This window comes from Prunus dulcis, chromosome 5 (assembly GCF_902201215.1).
Source record: "Prunus dulcis chromosome 5, ALMONDv2, whole genome shotgun sequence".
Classification (NCBI taxonomy): Eukaryota; Viridiplantae; Streptophyta; class Magnoliopsida; order Rosales; family Rosaceae; genus Prunus; species Prunus dulcis.
Window position 1 is genome coordinate 15,794,191 of NC_047654.1, and position 19,058 is coordinate 15,813,248.

Consider the following 19,058-nt stretch of genomic DNA (forward strand, 5'->3'; position numbering starts at 1 on the left):
CTGTTGATAGGCACAAGGCAAAGAGGGAGTTGATTAAAGAAGAAAAGGAAACCTAAAAAGGGTAAAAGGAGAAAAAGGAAAAAAGACATTTTCCTTCTCCTTTGATGTGTTCTGTTCAGGGTCTTTTCTTTTGCCGATTTCCCATTTCTAAGTTCTGACATTTTCTCATATGGCCTTCTGCTTCATAAGTCCCATGGCCCACACATCTTGAGTTTGATGGGGTCCATTAAAATAATGGGACAAGAAGCATCTCTATGCTAAACTTAGTTTTGCTCAAGTTGGTTTGGTGCACTTGCACTGCCCACCTTAATGAAGAAATTAATTATCTTATATTTTTAATTAATTTGGTAGTGTAGAAAATAAATGAATAGTGGGGTTTCACACTTTCAAATGATATTTTGGGGCCATGCCATTGATGATGAATGTCAAAAGTAGTTAGCTGAAAAGCTAGTGTATTCAATCATGTCTGAGAAAGTGAGTATGTGAACTAATGACAGGTATGAAGTTATGAACAAATATATTTTATGTTAGGGTTAAGGGCTAATCCTCTGATTATTTTATTTTAGGGTTAAGAAATTCATTGATTTGGTAATAAAATATACAAGAAAAATACGCAATGTTATGAAGCTTCGATTGTACTTGCATATGACATATACAAATAACATTAATTATTTATAATGTGAATATTACTTACTGGTTTAGGTTATCTTTCATTTTCAGCTGAGTGTGATGCTGCACCTTGGACCATGCATTGGATTATAATAATTAATCCATCTTAGTTGAATTAATTAAGAAATTAAGAAATGATATTATGATGTGTGCATGCCAGTTACCACAGCACTACTACCTTAAGTTATGATTGCTGCCTCCCATTATCCAATCAAGATCATTAGCTACCACTTACTTATGCACAAGAAAAATATATATAAATATAAAAACTTGGCATTATATTTATTTGTTTTTATATATATATTATAACATTGACCACCAACCAAGGAATGCATTTGACTAAGTTGATTTGGGATGACCTAATTTCACAAGAGACTTCATTTTGTCTACGAATGAAAGCTTGTTTACGAATAGATGACACAGTAAAACTGTGCAATTACAAATCAAATCGAATATTGGGATTGATGATGGGGTAGTTTGAAGGTAGGTCTAGTTGCATGTGTGTCACTGCCAAAGACCATTTAGTCCAACGACTTCACTCATTAAAGTCAACAAATATTAGGATTAATAATTAACGATGATTTTTTCGATCTCTTTTTTTCAACTTATATATATTTTTTACTATAACAAAAAATGAAATGTAAGTGGAAAAAAATAGAATAACACACTTGCAAGAACAAGTCACAAGACAAACAAAACAACATATCTATTTTGGGTGGGCGGGTGGTGTGGGGTGGGTTTCATTTGTTATTATTTTTTGAGACAGGAGAAGATCTGATGGGAAGAAACACTCCCCAAAAAGAAAAAAAGAAGAAAGAAGAACAGATCATATATCTTTTTTTTCTTATGTATACATGCATGCATAGAGATTCTCCCATAACCTAGATTTCGTGCAGTTTGCGGTGCTTATGTGAATGATAAGCCACCCTTGCCTTCCACAAGAAACCACATATACAAAAAGATATGAATTCTTAAATCTGTCTCCTCCATTATATATATAATGTTTGCCAGCAGAATAGTTAGGGGTTATCATTGTTATAATTAACACTAGTAATAGTATACATACATAATGTCAATTTGCAGTAGCAGAAAAACAGACCTCTAGCTACAGAGTTTCTAGTCTTTATTGATTTTGGTCCAACCTACAATGATTTGAGTTTGACGGTGTATCATGAACCATGTATAATATATGGTTAGATCTGAACAAGTGCTAGCTACAACCTCGTCTAAGAGAAAAGATAATGAGAAACTTTATTAATTTGTTAGGCAGGATAAGAAAACTGTTTACCTGCATTTCATAATGGCCCCGCTTTGTTAGGGGTGTGATTTCAAATGTTAGGCCAATGGCCATGATAGCACAAGGAAGTTAAGATTTGATTCATGCTTCTAATGAGACCATTTATCAAGATGGCCCAAATTTATGTGCAGAGTCATAAATTCAACAGATGGTTCACTGTAGTTTTTTGAAAAAGAATTCAGAATTTAGTCATTGGTTGCTTGCTAAAGGCCCTCATCTACGGTAACTTGCAAGCAGCCGTTTTGTCTTTTGACTTGTACTGGCCAAGCATCTCGGCTACAGTTCTGCATCGGCACTGGTTTCCTGGCCGAATCACATCACCGTACACGGCCATTTCAATTATGTCAAGCTCCTTATCTGCAAGTTAAACGAAATACATGATTCTGAGATGCATGTCTCACCAGTTCTAATAGCTGCTACAGGAACGAGAACGTGTCAAAGGCTAGTGCATACATTTGTTTTTTGTTTTCTGTTTCAACCAAGCAAATCACATTTACGTTGACTCAAGCAGACAGGCTATGAGAAGTTTGGATGATTATTTCTAAAACGTATGACTATGATGACATCAATGTTCAATAGCAAGTAGTAATTAAAGACTTGAGACTCTTGCAAGATCTGAAATTTCTCAGGAACAAGCAAGAAGATTCAAGGATATAAGGAAGGATCAGGGAAAAGGGTTGTTATGAGAATAATGGCAGAAAGTAGTTATGAACTTTCAAGCGAACATTTTGCTATCAGAAACAAGTTCTAAGTGAAGGTATAGCTTAATCTACACTGTGCAGTTTTCACATTGAATACAAGTTAGACAATGTACATCCCCATTCCTGAGTAAAGAAATATGCTCCATTCTGTTTAGATAATTGATCATAAGTTAGTGTCTTCTGGATACAAAGCTCAGAACTTTTTCACAACTAATTAAAATGCATACTAGATACCAGAAACTTAGTAAATTTGTACTTCCAACTCAATATCAGTCTCAATATGGAAAACCGGTAAGTTTAGGTGCAACTCAACAAAGACCAAGCTAACCAAAGTCAACCCTTCATTCTGTCCCCAGAAATCTAACCCACAATACTCTTAGCGCATCTCCATTGGGAACAATTACCTGAATAGAACATTTACAAAGCATTGGACATATTGAGACATAAATCCCAAATACCATGACAAACACTACCATAGACCAAAAAAACAGTTCAAAATCGTGATGAATGCTTTTGGGATGATATTTGAAATAGTTATCAATGGAATAAAGGAGCATCAGAACTAAACTTCTACAGTTAAGTAACATCACGTAGATTCACGAAGCGCCTTCTAAACTTTGACTATAGACATGGACAGTAGAAACCAATGACATAATAAATTAGTCGTGTGAACTTTATTTTTTTGTTTGGACTGAAAGTCATATGCACTCTTTACTTGAAAATATTTTAGTAATGTTCCCCCTAGAAGCAATAGATACAAACCATGAGAATGAAATGGTGTTTACAATTCAAAGACCAAAACTATTTTCCTCAACCCAATAACCAGAACATGGAAAGTATCAGCTAAACAGAACAGAACATAGAATCTAATATTAATAGTGAACAAGAGAACATGGAAATCAGACCTGTAAACTTGACATCACAAGAGTAACCTTTCAATTGAGTCTTGTCAATCTGGTCTTTGTCTGATTTGAATCTGTTCACTCTTGTTTGAAGAATCTGACAATTGTCTTCTGTGGATTCACCACCTACAACAAAATCCCAAATCTCAATGAACTCAAACACCTAATTGGTTGACAAATCAAGGCTCCTCTTTGTTTATTTGGTGAACTGAGGAGTAAAGAACTAATTTTGAAATTTTTTGCCTCCACAATGCCAAGGTTTTGAAAAACCCAAAAAGTCTAAATCAAAGTAAATTACATTATATTATAATAAGTCACCGAAGTCCTGTATTGTTACTTAGGATGCCACACAGCAACAATTGTAGAAAAAAGTTCAAAACTTTTAGTTCTGTATATTGTTTCTTTCCCACCATTACTCAGCACCAAGAATAGAATTGAACAAATACAGAGGGCAAGTAAAATTCGAAAACAAAACGCGACATGATTGCACTAGTTCAGAAGCAAAACTCAAACACCAATATCGAAATTGAGCTCAAGCAACTAGTATATGCAATCAAAACGCTAAAAACGAAAACACTCAGTTCACAAATCATCAAAAAGGATCAAAAGATTGAAACTTCACAGAAAGAAAAGGAAACAATTCAGTGGAAAAAGAGAAAAGTTAGGACCTTTGGAGAAGGGAATTATGTGATCGTACTCGAAGCAGAGGCAGCCCTGGCAGTTGCAGAAGCGCTTACAGACAACGTTACCGGCAGCGTCTTTGCGCCACCTCTCAGGGTGTCGACCTGGCACTACATCAGCCTTTGCCCAGCAATTGCTCTTTGCTTTTGAATCGAAGAAGCGTGGTCTATCTTCACCCTTGCCCTTGCTACTGGTACCATTATCAACACCACCACGAGAACGGTGAGGCGAAGAAGAAGAAGGTGAAGAAGAACTCATCTCTCTCTCTCTCTCCCCCTCTCTCTCTCTCTGATTGATTTGTCAAAGTGAATTGGACCAGACGAGGAACGAGGGGAAGTTTCTCTCGCAGAAGAGACTACAGTCTAATCTAGAGAAAACTTGCCTCAAACTGGAGTAATTTGGGGTGCCAGGCCAGATGCTGACATGGCCTCGCATCCAATGAGATTTTAACACCTGTACTAACTGAATTTATGCCCCCTCCCGCCACTTTTTTTGTTTCTGTTTTGAGAACAGTACCTCCCTCATTCACAGCTCAAAACTCCCTCAAGCTCTCTCCTTAGCTCCTCTCAAACTCCTTGTAGATTTGTGGGTTTTACAAAATCAAGCTCTGTCCTTTTCATATGGTAAGTGAAAATTCCCAAGGGCTTTTTTTTTTTTTTTTCCGTTCGTTCTAGTAACCGGTGTAGGGTTTATAATTTCTCAATTTTTTGTTAAATTTCAAAAGAAAATAGAACAACATGCAATTGGTGTTGATCAAGCAACATTTAAGATCAAATGAGGCTAGTCAACTGATTCATAATGATCATGAACAATCTGATGCCAATAAGTGGCATAAATTTTTCATATGGAATAGCCAAAAAGGGATCAATGATGTACACAATTCCTGTTTTGCTTAAGATTTTTTTCTTTTTCAAAAAAAGAATGACTGTAAAAATGAAAAATGTCACGCATCCTTAAAAGTCTTCAACTTTAATGGCATCTCGAGGCATTTCATAGGCATCTTTGGGCCTTGATTTCTTCACTCCGGCAGTGAACCACACTTTGTCAGACTTATAGCCCTCGACGCTAACACTTGTGACTTTAACCCAAACCAGAACCTTTGTCTTCATTCCTTCTATTCCACTAAGCTTTCCCCTTGACAATGTTCCTTTGATGCGAATGTTGTACCTCACAACAGATGAGTCCTTGAAACTCACCTCACAGGGAGAGGGCAAGTAGACAATGAGCTTGCCCTTTGATTCATCAAATTCATAACATGTTATGTTCCGGGGAAACAGGCCCGGAGGAAGGTAGTACTCTCGGAGAAGATCAGGCAACGGTTTTTGTGGCTTGCCTATAAAAGAAGAGCAGAAGGGTCAGCTTCATTTATTTTGAAACTACATGTACCAACATCCTCACAAACTTTGCCATTTTAGTAGAAAAAAGAGGTATGTTGTCTGTAGAGGAAGCGGTTACCAACTACGTAGAGTTAGGATCACTTAAGTGATGTGCATTTTGAGTTCACTCTAAGAAGAAAGTATGTTTATTATTGTGAAGCAGATAAAACAACTAGAAGCCATGCTCATTCTGATACATCAAGTGAATTTCCATGTGATAAGTGAACAATTTGAACCAGTCCAGCCAGATAACAAAATAATTGCATACAGAACACACAGATAATGATGTATTATTATCTTCATCCTGCTATTAAGTAGGCAGTGGGAAGTATCCGAAGCGCCTGCGAATTGGTCAGTAATCTAGGCTAACTCAGTTTCTGTCACAAGTGTTGAGAAATCCAAATATTTCTTTTACATATCTAAACCAACTCATAAATGAAGGATACTCCATAACTAGTGAGAGGTTTCTTAGGCCACATCATGGCCTGGTGACACTCTACCATACATGCATATTCTTTTAAGCTTCTATTTGGTTCTAATTTACTTGTTTGTGGATTTGACCCTGTCCAAAAGGAGCTGTGTATTCCTACCTGATTAAATTAAATGAAGTATCTTTAAAGTAGCTCTGAATCATGAAATCAAGTGCAACTGCAAAAATTTGGCAAATGCAGAGACTTGTCTAGAAAAACAAGGCCAAGAAGATGACAAAAGGAACTTGCTTTTCAAATGGCTACTTCCAATTACACTGTTTTCCTCTGTTCTACCTTGCAACAATGTTCCCAGTTCTAAATTCTAAACCAATGTCTAGTATTATTGTCTACCCTCAAGAAGTTATGAAAGGTTTCCAAATGAAAAGATATACAAGACTAAAGAGGAACATCAAAACTTGTGAATTAAAAAATTTATCAGTAAACTCAGAAGGAATGATATGTCAAACAACAACAGATAGCACCATGCTCATGTTCTTGTATTTATTCAAAATAAAATGAGTGCATTGAGGTTAAAAAAAGCTCCATACCTTTCAGCTTGTTGAATATCCATTTCGCCTTCTCCTCAACTGTGTTTGAGAGTGACTGAAATTATCATTCACATGTATAGTGTGAGGCAACACAAAACTTGTATTGTATTATCAGCAAATCGAAACACAATCTAGATTTAACCAAAAAAAAGAAAAGAAAAAGATCTCAGTGAAACAGAATTCTAAGGAAGACAATATCTTAAAATCTCTACGGGTCTCCATACAAACCCACCAATTGATTATCTTTTTCCCTTAGCTCTTTGTAAAATGATCAAATGGGTCTTCCCCATTAAGCAGCATTATGTCAAGATTACAGAAAGAGAAAGAACAAGGGCCAAGAAGGCAATACATTCAAGATCATCAAGAAGAATGCAAGAGAGGAAGAAAGAAAAGAGATTGAAAAACCAAAAGAAAAGGGTAGGGAAGAGAGTGTAAACATACAGAGAGATCTTCAGTGATGTTGGAGATCTCTTCCTTGGCCTTCTTGGACATCCAAAAGCTCCCAACTTTCGTCAGAGCTTTCTCCATTTCTCCTCCTTTCTTTTGGCTTTCTCAGTTCCTCAGTCCTCTCTGAAGGTCTCTCTTACGACTCAACCAGATTGGAAGATGAAGAAGAAGAATGCCTCAGTTAATCTCTCTCCGTCTGTGTGTAGTGTGCAGTGTGCTTGTGAGAGAAAAACAGAGTAGAGATGATGAGTCATATCATAAGCATATGAAATATGAGTGGCAACTACCAATCTGCCAACTCACATGATGCTGCTACATCACAAAAATAAATAACAAAAAGTCGATTAATAAATATTAAAAAATTCATTTCCGGTGTTGAAAACTAAAATTAAGAAGCTGGTTTTTACTCTTATGTTTAAAAGTAATAAAACTGAAAAAAAAAAAAAATTTGTTTTTTTTGATACATTTGGAAGAACAAACTCTAACAATACGGATCGATTCATTACAAAGTCAAAATCAGATCATGAATTTAGGAAACTGATGTGATGAACTTTATTTTCAAATTTTGATAAGATTTACTCTTTTTTATTTATTTATAACCAAATGGATAGGTTTAAGCTCTATCAAAAATATAAATTTCAATTTTAGAGATTGAAGTTTGCATCAGAAGAAAAGGAAACATGTCAAATTTAAATGGTTACTTATGAAGTAATGAATTTCTGGTATTTGATAAAGTTTTTCTTCGTGCCGTCGGGTTGTCAGACCTAAACGACCATAAATATTTTAGATACATTTTAAGTTAACTATGCTTCCAATTCACTCAAGCCGATAATAAGTGTTAATTATATTGCAAGTTAAGGGAGATGGGGACGAAACATTTTAACCATTCTCCATTTCATGGTTCAATAATGGTGTACGAGGCTAAATGTGCTTATGGGGCCATGAGACAAAATCACATGTCATCCAGTTGGCATTTTCGTTCTCAAGTGAAAAGTCCCTTTCGATCGGCTCTTTATATTAAATCAAACATACGAGAATGTGACGCTGATGAACATATGTTACACTTACGGTCGAATTAAAGATGTTTAGTTATAAATTTTTAAGGTATATACCATCTTCAACAACTGGACTTGGGACAATTGCTTGCTTAGTCATCTATGTTCTTCTATATCCTTTATCCTTTGAGTTTTGAAGGAAATTAAACAGTTCCAAGCACTAGAAACCAAGACTTTTGATTTTGGTGATCAATCCAAGGCACAGGCGGAACACAGACTGGAACTTTGTAGCATCCTCCAAAACCACATAAAACCATGATTCATTTTGTTATGTATCTCCAGAATTCTTGCTTGTTTCAGATAAGTTTTCCTCTGCTTCCTTTCTTCCCTTTCACTCACTCAATTTCAGGTACCATTCTTCAGCTTCCCATTAATGGATTTTGAGGTATAGTTTTTTTTAAAAAAAATACTAACATAAATTGTAATTGTGTCATTTTTGTTTCCAGGATATTCAATTGATTGGGAAGTATGGGAGAGATTGATACCAAACCAATTGAATCAGTCCAGGCTGCTTTGTCTTTGTTTGAAGAGAAGACTGATCACCGGAAAACCCGTCCTACCGGCACCGATGTAAGACCTAACCTTATATGTGTACCTGCCATTAACTTCTTGTTTCAAGATTAGAAGATTCTTTCTTTTAAGTTTGAATTGTGATATATGCATATGGTTTTTCTAGCCTAACTCATAGCTTTGTTTTCGGTTTATGCAACTATGCTGTGAATTTTAGAGATGTGATGTATGAGATTTGATCATTATTTTGTAATTTCTAGGGTTTCCAGTTTGAATTTTAGGCGAGTCTCAAATTGTTAGTAGTTCTTTGAAATGCATATTTGAAGGTGATATGCATAAATCTTGTAATGAATTGTATGTAATTGTTTTCTTGATAGGCTGTTTTGGTATGCATTATGCACCTACCATATGGAAATCCTAAAATCTTGCAAATCCTACAAATAGTGATTGTAGATTGACTAAATTTTGTCGATCCTCCAACATTCTTTTGCAGGAGGAGAGTGACAAAGAGAGAGAGCTTGAAGGTGTTTTGAAAGATTTGGCTAATTACAAGGTACAACTGGAAGCAAAGGATGCCGCCTACATGCAAGTTCTTCTTAAGCTGCAACACCACCAGTACACAGCAGATGAACTTTCCATCCTGCTTCAAAACATTGAGGTTGAGAGAGATAGATACATAGAAGAAAGCAAAGAGGCTAGAACTCAGGTGCACCAACTTGAGTCCAAGGTGAGGGAGATGTCTGATCAGCTCTCAGACACTCTCAAGGTAAGGGAGCAGCTTATGCATGTTTTTAGTGAGTTGAAGGCCACACAAGCAGAGCTACTTAGCATGGAAACAGAACTCGCCGATGCCAGAGATTCGGAGCTCAAGGCTCTAACACAAGCGGAGCTGATGGAAACAGCGTTCGTCATGGAGAAAGAGAGGGCAGAAGAGCTTCTTAAACATGTCTCGGAGCTCAGTGAAGCCGTGGTTATGTCAAAGGTTGCTGCTATTGAAGCAGAGAAAGAGAAGTTGGTTTTGTTGTCTGAGAAAGATGCTGAGATTGAGCTAGCTGCACAAGCTACTCTTCAAGCACAGGAGCAGCTAGAGGATGTGAGAAAACAAATAGGAATGATGGAGGAGTTGGAGGATCAGCTCCTTGCCAAGTCTTCATTCATTGATATGCTTCAATTGGAGATTAACCAGGTGAATGAACAACTTAGTTTTTCTGAGAAGGCTGCTTCTGATGGCATGAATGACTTGAAGCAGCTAGAAGAAGAGTTAGAAGTTAAGGAAAGAAAGATCTTGGACCAGGAAGGTTTCATTCAGGCACTAGAAATGGAGCTGAATCAATTAAAATTGGGGTTAATTAATGCAAATGAAGTAACCAATAGCTTGAAGAGTGATGTTGAAATTCTTACTGAAGAACTACAGAAGGCCAAAACTGAGATTGATGAGATCAAGGAAAGCGAAAACAAAGCACTGGTCGAGATAGCAATGCTGGAATCTCAGCTTCACAGAGGGAGGTCAAAAGTTGCAGCAGCAGAGGCAGCTGAAGCAAGAACTGAGAATGTCAAGTCTGGCTTGTACCTAGCAATTCAGCAACTAGCAATAGAAGCAGAGACCGCCAAGAAGGAAAACAGAATGTTAAAGCAAGGAGCAGATAGTTTAAAGGAAGAAAATCAGGAACACTCTATCCTTGTTGATCCTCATTTTGAGAAAGATTCTCAGGAAGATGTTGTGGTTTCTAGAATCGATGAACTGAACCCTGAAGCAAAAGAGAGAACTGATGAGAATGAGGCCCAAGTAACAATTTCTTTGAAGGAATACGAGTCCTTGATTAAGATGGCTGAGCAGGCTGATCAAATTCCTTTGCCATTGGAGGAAGGCTTTAGTCAGTTAAGCTTAAGCACCATGAAAGAGGAGTCTGAGTTGGAATGTTTGAAGAAGGAGTTGGAAGCTGCAATGGAAAAGGTAGCGCAATTCCGCAACCGGGCTGAACAGGCTGCTACTAGGGCTGATCTTGCTGAGAAAGCTAAAGCAGGACTAGAGGACCAGATAAGGATTTGGCGACAAGTGAAGCAAAAGAGAAGAGCTGCTCTTGCTGCGCTTACGGAGGTATCTACTCCTAAACAATTCAGCCCTCCTCCATATGAGTCCCCTAAACAACTTAGCCCTCCTGCATCCGAAGAAACACAAAAAATATGTCCGCCTTTGGGTAAGATACTTAACATGAAATTCTAGTTGTTCTTGGTTAAGCTTAGGCCAACTAATTGTTCATGTGACTGGCAAATACTGCTTGTTGTATTCATTTGTTTTCTAAGGTTAGTGTATCAGAACGTTGGATCAATAATGCCAATTTCTTAGTGTGCTTATTCGTTTTATCCATGTAAATGTATTCCTTATGCTGCCGTTGCACGTCTTCATCTTGTACATCTTCTTTTTTTATTATTTATAAGTGACCAGTTTCTATACTAGAAGGTTCATTTAAACTTAACAAATAGGCATTTTGTTGCAATTTTACACTTCAAGCACAAACGATGTTTCAAAGGGAGATGCTGACATTAGTCAAAACTAATTGTTCAAGTAACTTTCGATGCTCTCCGAAACAGAACAACCTCAGGCAGCTGCTTCACCAAAGCAACAATCTTCCACCTTAATATAACTCAGGTTCCCAAGCTTAATAACCAACTACAGTCAATTATGACTTGAAACTCTCCATTATTACTGCTGCTGCTCATTCACTAAGTTCCATTAGGCTTTCGTTGTCCTCGAATTCAAATTAGCTAGCAGAAAAAGTTTGTAACATATCAGTTCGCACACTATGGCACATTGAACAGACATAGCACAAAATTTTGATCCAATTAGTTTCTTGTGCACTGCAAGTGCAGTTAAAGAGGTTATGATATGGATGAGAGCAGTACAGGGCCATTTAAGCCAAAATGGATTTAGGGTACGTTTCTACTTAGAAGCACTTTTTCTAGAAGAACCTCTCAAACACATCCTTGGTATTAGAATTTTGAACATGGGGTTTAGGGTTTTAGCTATAGCATGAACATAGTTGATAGTCATAGTGTGAACTGTGAACTTAATTTCTTTATTCATGTACTGTTATGGTCCAATCTCCAGTCTTTATAGTATAAAAGTTTGAACATGAAACTATGAGTGCATATTTTAGACCAAAATGATCACAACTTTCTGCACACGGGTGGGGTGGGGATTGTTGTATTTAATTGACCATAGATTAGCAATTAATAATCTTATAATTAATGCACTAATTGAGTTGTATTTTGATTAAAAACACATGATTCACGGATCTTGAACATAGTTTGTAACACAAACCTTTAGTGTAGTGGATAGGCAAAAGTTGTGGAAGTTGTGGTTTTGGTGTTACAATTGGGTTAGGCTTACTTTGTTCTTAATATATGTGGTTTAGCTAATCTATTTTGGCTTTGAAATTGAATAGCTACCTCAAAATTATCTTGATCTTGCAAAGTTTTCAACTTTACGATTTGGTAAATTATATGTTTTGTCTCTTCTTTTAGGGATTTTAAATTTAAAGAAAATATCATCAATTGTGTGCCGTATGGTTACTATGATCTTGTCTCCAAATGTCTGAGATTTATTAACTAAAAATAAATTCCCTTTCAAAGTTTCCGTGATCTTGTCTCGGGTTGGGTTATTATCTTTGTTTAGATTTCTTTAAATTGTCTAGTTGAATAATTGAGCAACTCATGAAAAAAAGTTTGACATTGATTCTCTTCCTTTCCAAACCTCAGTCCAAAGCTCTGTTTTTGCATGCTAATATTTAAATGCACAAGGGCGGCCAATATGCATCAAATTTCAAATCCAATTATAAAATATTTTGCAGAATTTTTGGCTGAGAGATATAAACTAGATGGAACTCCAAATATATATATATGATTAAAATATCTAAACTCATCTCAATGATTTATATAAATATAAGAGGCAAGAACTCAGTTTCTATATGTCCACATTCGATTACCTCATCCCTACTAGAGGATAAGTGCTAGCTTCAAAACATTTCATTCATTGATTTATTTTGAAATGCTTAAGTTTGACTCTATGCTGCTTGGCATTTTCTTTATTTTTATTTTTATTTTTATGAATTTGAAGGGTTCTTTTATGTACAATAACATGAATATAAAGGCTTCTTAGAGGATCATTGTATTTATATAAAATAAAATAAAATAAAAAAGCTTGCGATTGTGAATTTGTGATCACAACACTGCAACTAGAAGAACAAAGCTCTCTCTCTCTCTCTCTCCCTCTCTCTCTCTCCCACAGATTCTCACCCAACAAAGATTAACATAAATAGTTGACAAAACAGAGTCTTCCACTTTGACTTTGAATTTATTAATTACTTGATTAAAATATGAATTATGATATAATTAAATCAAGCAAACAGTGACTGCCCACGTCCCCCAAGTACATGTACATGGAATAGTTTCCTTAGCTTTGCCGTGAACCCAAATCAAAGATGACGACTGTTGGCCGACCCAGATGATATTTGCATGGCCCACTTACCTTTGAAAACTCATCACAAGCCTCTCTCAAGGACAGGCCATATCAAGTCTTGGCTTAGAAACTAAATAAAACCATGAAAATGAAAAACATGTTCTTTGACCGGTTACTTTGATTTCCAAGGATTTACATGCAGAAGCAATTTATAAGTCTTTAATGTCATTTTCTTGGTAAATTTTCTGTCTGCTTTGTCTGGGACTTTTCACTTAAATATTACTCTTCCTTGAAGGTACGTTTGGTTGCCCAGAAACAAATAATTCTTCTGCAGAATAGTAGATCGTGTGCACAGTTGAACAAGACCAATAAGCAGATGTGCTCCTCAGATAGTCAAGGTCACATCTAGAAGTTTTTTTTTTTTTGGTGTGGATAACCTCCCATCTAGAAGTCGTTGGGAAGTATTCTGCTATTGTCTTATATACAAAAGGTTATTTATTCTGCTATTATATATGTATTTATTATGTCACTATATCATAAGCAGCCAAAGATTCTGATTTTGACCACATCATGGTTGGCTTCAAGTTTTGAACTTTTGAGCCCCAAATCTCTTTATGATTTGGGACATCATTTGCAGTCTTTATTTATTTGAACACCTTGTGTTAGATCAAAATGAGAAGTTATTACCAAAGAATTATTCATGCAGGGTGTACTTATTTTTTCATGCAGATTAATAAATAATTATTTCATGTTTGTCTCTTTTTTTTGAATTTAAATCTTTGTTAGGTGAGCAAATATGGGCTTAACTAAATCGACTAAAGCGGATGTGCTCTCCTCTTCTTAGTTTATATTAGATTAAAATAAAATATCGTTTGTATAAAATATAATAAAAAATCTTTGTTAGGTGAGCCACCAATTTTAGCATACGCAAATTGTACCATATGCTAATGATATTGTACCCTGCATTCCAAGATTTGTCTTCCTAAGATTTGAAAACAATCATCATGCAAACTATTACTATTATTAATTGGATTTTAACATGAAGGAAACGGGTCTAACTCAACTTCTATGTGGAGAAAATTTTACAGTGAGGGTAATTATGATTTTCTCAAAGGTTTGCATCAAATTCCAAAACCATGGGTGTCCTTTGACTATGAAAATTATTATTCCTTTTGTCTAACTTTGCTTGGGTTGGTAAAGCAAACACAACCAACAAAATCACCTTATTTTCTCATTTATATTATTATTTATAGCATATGATTTCTCCAAATACTACAAATAAAAATAAAATAAAGAAAATGTCAATTCTAGAATCCAAAACAAACCAACGTGAAAGCATATAAGACATGGACATGGGACTCTTTTTTCCGGTGTCCTCTCTCTCTCTCTCTCTCTCTCTCTCTCTCTCTCTCTCTCTCTCTCTCTCCTGGGTCCTGAGTCAAATGCCAAGCCGGTTTAAGTGAACCGGTCAACATGGGCGGCTCAACGGCCCCTTACCTCATTCCCAGCAAGCAATTCTTGTATTAGTAATAGTAGAGCTTTCACTAATCAACACAATTAACCAACATCGTTAACATTTTCAACCAATAATCAATTCTCTAATATTATATTAAATCACTTAAATATAATTTAAAAAAAGAAGAAAAAGTCATTGTTCTAAGGTCTGGTTTTCGTGTACATATGCAGGCTGTGTCTTCAAAGACATTCCAACATGTTCAACTTCCACACGCACATTCATAACCTGTAAATTATAATTCTTTATTTTTTTTTTCTTGTTTTTATGAGAAAATTGTTCATGCCACTCTAGCAATTGATGAACACCAAAGCTTTTGCAAACAACAATCCGAGAGGCCAGAAGATCATGCACTGCTCAAACAAGGAGACTAATTCATGGGTCATATTGTCTTCCATATTCTTAGCCCTCCTTGTCTTGATCACAGCAGGTACATGTTGAGATTTTGGAGATTTTTTTTTATTTTTAATATGGGCAGTTTTATTTTCTGTTTTTAATTTAAACCCATGTGATCGTTTCCCGATGATGATTCTTTACAGCTACAAATATGTGCAGGCAATCATAGGTTAGTTTTTCGAGGATTCTGTTCTGTTTATAATAACGAGTACAAATTTGTTGTTTTTGTCTTTGACAGAAGCTTCTGTTGTTGCCGGAGATTCTCTAGACACAGACAGAGAAGTTCTGCTAAGCCTTAAAGCATTTCTGCAACAACATAACCCAGTAAATCAAGGCCAATACTCACAATGGAACCAGCACAGCAACAACCCCTGCAAGTGGCATGGAGTTACATGCAACAATGACACGAGAGTCAGTGTCGTTGAGCTCTCCAACAACGAAATCACCGGTGAGATTTTCCCAAACTTCTCGGCACTCACAGCACTTTCACACCTCGACCTCTCCACAAACACTCTAAGCGGAGCTCTCCCAGAGGACCTCAGTAAATGCCACAGCCTCAAATACCTCAATTTATCGCATAACATTATTGACAGTGAGCTCAACTTAAATGGATTGAATCAGTTGGAGGTTCTTGATTTGGCTGTCAATAGGTTTAATGGGGATTTGCAGATGAGCTTTCCTGGAATTTGCAATAATCTGGTGGTTGCTAATATTTCAGAAAATAACTTAACTGGTAGGATTGATCACAGTTTTGATGACTGCTTGAAATTGCAGTACTTGGATTTGAGCGCAAACTATTTTAGTGGAGAGATATGGAATGGATTCACCAAGCTTAGGGAATTTTCAGTGGCTGAAAACTATCTTAGTGGGACTATTTTGCCATCCATTTTCACAAATAACTGTAGCTTGGTAGTTTTGGACCTGTCAGAAAATGATATTTCTGGTGGAGTTCCAGCAGAGATTTCAAAATGCCAGAGGTTGGTCATATTGAATCTCTGGGGAAATAATTTTACAGGATCAATTCCGTCTGAGATTGGAAGGATTTCCAGTCTGCAAGCTTTGTTCTTGGGCAACAACAGTTTCTATAGAGTGATCCCAGAAACCCTTTTGGATTTGACCAACTTGACCTTCTTGGACTTGAGTAGGAACAATTTTGGAGGGGATATACAAGATATTTTTGGGAGATTCAGACAGGTGAAGTTTCTTGTATTGCACTCAAATTCATACACCGGCGGTATATATTCGTCTGGAATTCTCAAGCTTCTTAATATTTCAAGGTTAGACCTCAGCCACAACAACTTTACAGGTCCTTTACCAATTGAAATTGCTCAAATGCCAAAATTGAAGTTCTTGATCCTTGCCTACAATCAATTCAATGGAACTATACCACCAGACTATGGAAACATTCTGTCCCTCCAAGCACTGGACCTTTCCTTCAACAACCTAACTGGTGCAATTCCCAGCACCTTAGGAAACTTGAGCTCTCTGTTGTGGTTGATGCTTGCAAACAATTTGCTATCTGGTCCAATTCCACAGGAGTTAGGAAATTGTACTAGCTTGTTGTGGCTTAATCTTGCCAACAACCTGCTCTCTGGTCCAATCCCATCTGAATTGACAAAGATTGGGAAAAATGTTAAGCCAACATTTGAAACAAATAATCTGGACAATGATCAGATCATACCTGGATCAGGGGAGTGCTTAGCAATGAAGAGATGGATTCCTGCAGATTACCCTCCATTCAGTTTTGTGTATACAATCCTCACTAGGAAGAGTTGTCGAAGCATATGGGATCGGCTACTTAAAGGAAATGGCCTCTTTCCCATATGTGCTGCTGGTTCTGCAGTAAGAACACTTCAAATCTCTGGTTATCTTCAACTGAGTGGGAATCAGCTTTCAGGTCAGCTACCTCCTGATATTGGTAAGATGCAAAATTTTAGTATGATAAACTTGGGTTTCAATAAATTCAATGGAGAACTGCCTGCAAAAATTGGTCAGTTGCCACTTGTAGTGTTCAACATCAGTACGAACAATTTTTCAGGTCAAATCCCAATGCAAATTGGGAATATTAAGTGCATGCAGAATCTTGATATGTCCTACAACAATTTTTCTGGCACCTTCCCTGTGAGCTTAAACAGCTTGACTGAACTAAGCAAGTTCAACATTTCATACAATCCACTCATATCTGGTGTAATTCCTTCAAGTGGGCAATTGGCAACATTTGAGAAGGACTCTTACCTTGGTGACCCCCTCCTGAAACTTCCACCGTTCATTGACAACTCCACAGATGGACGAGCAAAGAAATCAAATGTGAACCTTAAAAGGCCTACAAAGTTTGCTGCATATATGGCGGTCTTGGCTCTACTACTTGCTGTCTTGATATGTGGAGTTTTGTCACTTGTAGTCTGCTTATTTGGGAAGAGCCCTGCAGAGCAACCAGGATACCTGTTGCAGGACGTCAAATACCGGCATGACTTGGCCTCAAGTTCCACCGGTTCATCACCATGGCTATCAGATACCGTCAAGGTCATTCGTTTGGACAAAACAGCATTTACACATGCTGACATTTTGAAAGCTACGTGCAATTTTTCTGAAGAGAGGATATTAGGGAAAGGAGGGTTTGGGACAGTGTACCAAGGAGTATTGCCTGATGGGAGAGTAGTAGCCGTGAAGAAGCTTCAAAGAGAAGGGCTTGAAGGTGAAAGAGAATTCAGAGCTGAAATGGAGGTTCTTAGTGGAAATGGCTTTGGCTGGCCTCACCCAAACCTTGTAACTCTTCATGGCTGGTGCCTTTATGGATCAGAAAAAATACTAGTCTATGAGTACATGGAAGGTGGGAGCTTGGAGGATCTTGTGTCCGATAGAGTAAGACTAACATGGCACAGACGCATTGATGTGGCGGTTGATGTTGCTCGAGCCTTGGTGTTTCTACACCACGAGTGCTTCCCCGCAATCGTGCACCGAGACGTGAAGGCTAGCAATGTGCTGCTGGATAAGGATGGAAAGGCTAGAGTTACAGATTTTGGGTTGGCAAGAATAGTGGATGCGGGGGATAGTCATGTGAGCACAATGGTGGCAGGGACAGTTGGTTATGTTGCACCAGAATATGGGCAGACATGGCAAGCCACAACAAAAGGGGATGTGTACAGTTATGGGGTGCTGGCAATGGAGTTGGCAACTGGGAGGAGGGCAGTGGATGGAGGAGAGGAGTGCCTTGTAGAATGGGCAAGAAGGGTAATGGGAAATGGACGGCTCGGATTCAATAGATCTGTGATACCAGTTATGCTTATGGGGTCTGGGCTTCTTGATGGGGCAGAGGAGATGTGTGAGCTGCTTAAGGTTGGCATAAAGTGCACAGCCGAGGCACCACAGTCAAGACCAAACATGAAGGAGGTGTTAGCTATGTTAATCAAGATATCCAGCACCCAAGGGGATTTCAATTATGGTTCCCCTCCTCCATTTTGATTTTAAATTCTAGTTTCTGTCAAAAAAGTGTTACATAGTTTGCAAAGTAATTTAATTTCATACTCAAATTTTATTTCTGTAATTCTTCTTGTAAACAAACATGATTCATTATGCTAAAGAATCCCCTCAATTTTGCCCATATATAAACTCTTGTGTGAAGTGCTCCAAATTCTGTTGAATCTTACCATCAAATTGTGAAACATGTTTTTCCATTGATAATAGCATTCTATTAATATGATGGACAAAAATATAACATCAGTTTATTTACCCTCTTCTTTTTCAATATCCTAAAATACTCTAATATACTGAGATTGCAATTCAAAATCGGATGCAAGGGAGTGGGCACGCTACCATTGCCAATTGTCAATTGATCCAACACACATGTATGATTGCTGCTATATGAGTAATCCGCAAAATTGGTCTGTCTTCAATCCAACTGATTATAAGTTTGTCACAACGGCTCTTCTTTTCCCCAGGAAATTTGATCAGGAGCAATCAAAAGGTTTGTGATCGTCAAGTAAATTTATAATTAACTAGTACTTACGGGCAATTATAATTTAGGGTTTTTAATT

General features: G+C 37.1%; 4 protein-coding genes across 6 annotated transcripts; 2 read left to right on the top strand and 2 right to left on the bottom strand.

The window, feature by feature from the left end:
* Positions 1–1,896: 1,896 nt before the first annotated feature.
* Positions 1,897–4,641, bottom strand: LOC117628036. The gene is made up of 3 exons (XM_034360390.1): positions 4,238–4,641; positions 3,573–3,695; positions 1,897–2,323 (listed from the first exon to the last, which is right to left on the bottom strand). Exons 1-3 carry the CDS (start codon positions 4,506–4,508, stop codon positions 2,184–2,186), a joined length of 534 nt encoding a protein of 177 aa, XP_034216281.1. The 5' UTR covers positions 4,509–4,641; the 3' UTR covers positions 1,897–2,183.
* Positions 4,642–5,049: 408 nt separating this feature from the next.
* On the bottom strand, positions 5,050–7,366 carry LOC117628320 (uncharacterized protein At5g01610-like). Its single transcript, XM_034360741.1, has 3 exons — positions 7,086–7,366; positions 6,645–6,699; positions 5,050–5,583 (listed from the first exon to the last, which is right to left on the bottom strand). The coding sequence occupies exons 1-3, from the start codon at positions 7,170–7,172 to the stop codon at positions 5,204–5,206; spliced, it is 522 nt and encodes a 173-aa protein (XP_034216632.1). The 5' UTR covers positions 7,173–7,366; the 3' UTR covers positions 5,050–5,203.
* Positions 7,367–8,154: 788 nt separating this feature from the next.
* LOC117626952 (protein WEAK CHLOROPLAST MOVEMENT UNDER BLUE LIGHT 1-like) lies at positions 8,155–11,020 on the top strand. 3 transcript variants are annotated; one of them, XM_034358788.1, is made up of 3 exons: positions 8,155–8,495; positions 8,593–8,716; positions 9,150–11,020. In XM_034358788.1, the coding sequence occupies exons 2-3, from the start codon at positions 8,615–8,617 to the stop codon at positions 10,878–10,880; spliced, it is 1,833 nt and encodes a 610-aa protein (XP_034214679.1). In that variant the 5' UTR covers positions 8,155–8,495; positions 8,593–8,614; the 3' UTR covers positions 10,881–11,020. The 3 variants fall into 3 exon arrangements, with proteins under 3 accessions (XP_034214679.1, XP_034214681.1, XP_034214680.1); XM_034358790.1 differs by having other exon boundaries at positions 9,153–11,020; XM_034358789.1 differs by having other exon boundaries at positions 8,155–8,716.
* Positions 11,021–14,814: 3,794 nt separating this feature from the next.
* Positions 14,815–18,627, top strand: LOC117628678 (probable LRR receptor-like serine/threonine-protein kinase At1g74360). Its single transcript, XM_034361174.1, has 2 exons — positions 14,815–15,058; positions 15,263–18,627. Exons 1-2 carry the CDS (start codon positions 14,929–14,931, stop codon positions 18,484–18,486), a joined length of 3,354 nt encoding a protein of 1,117 aa, XP_034217065.1. The 5' UTR covers positions 14,815–14,928; the 3' UTR covers positions 18,487–18,627.
* Positions 18,628–19,058: the final 431 nt, after the last annotated feature.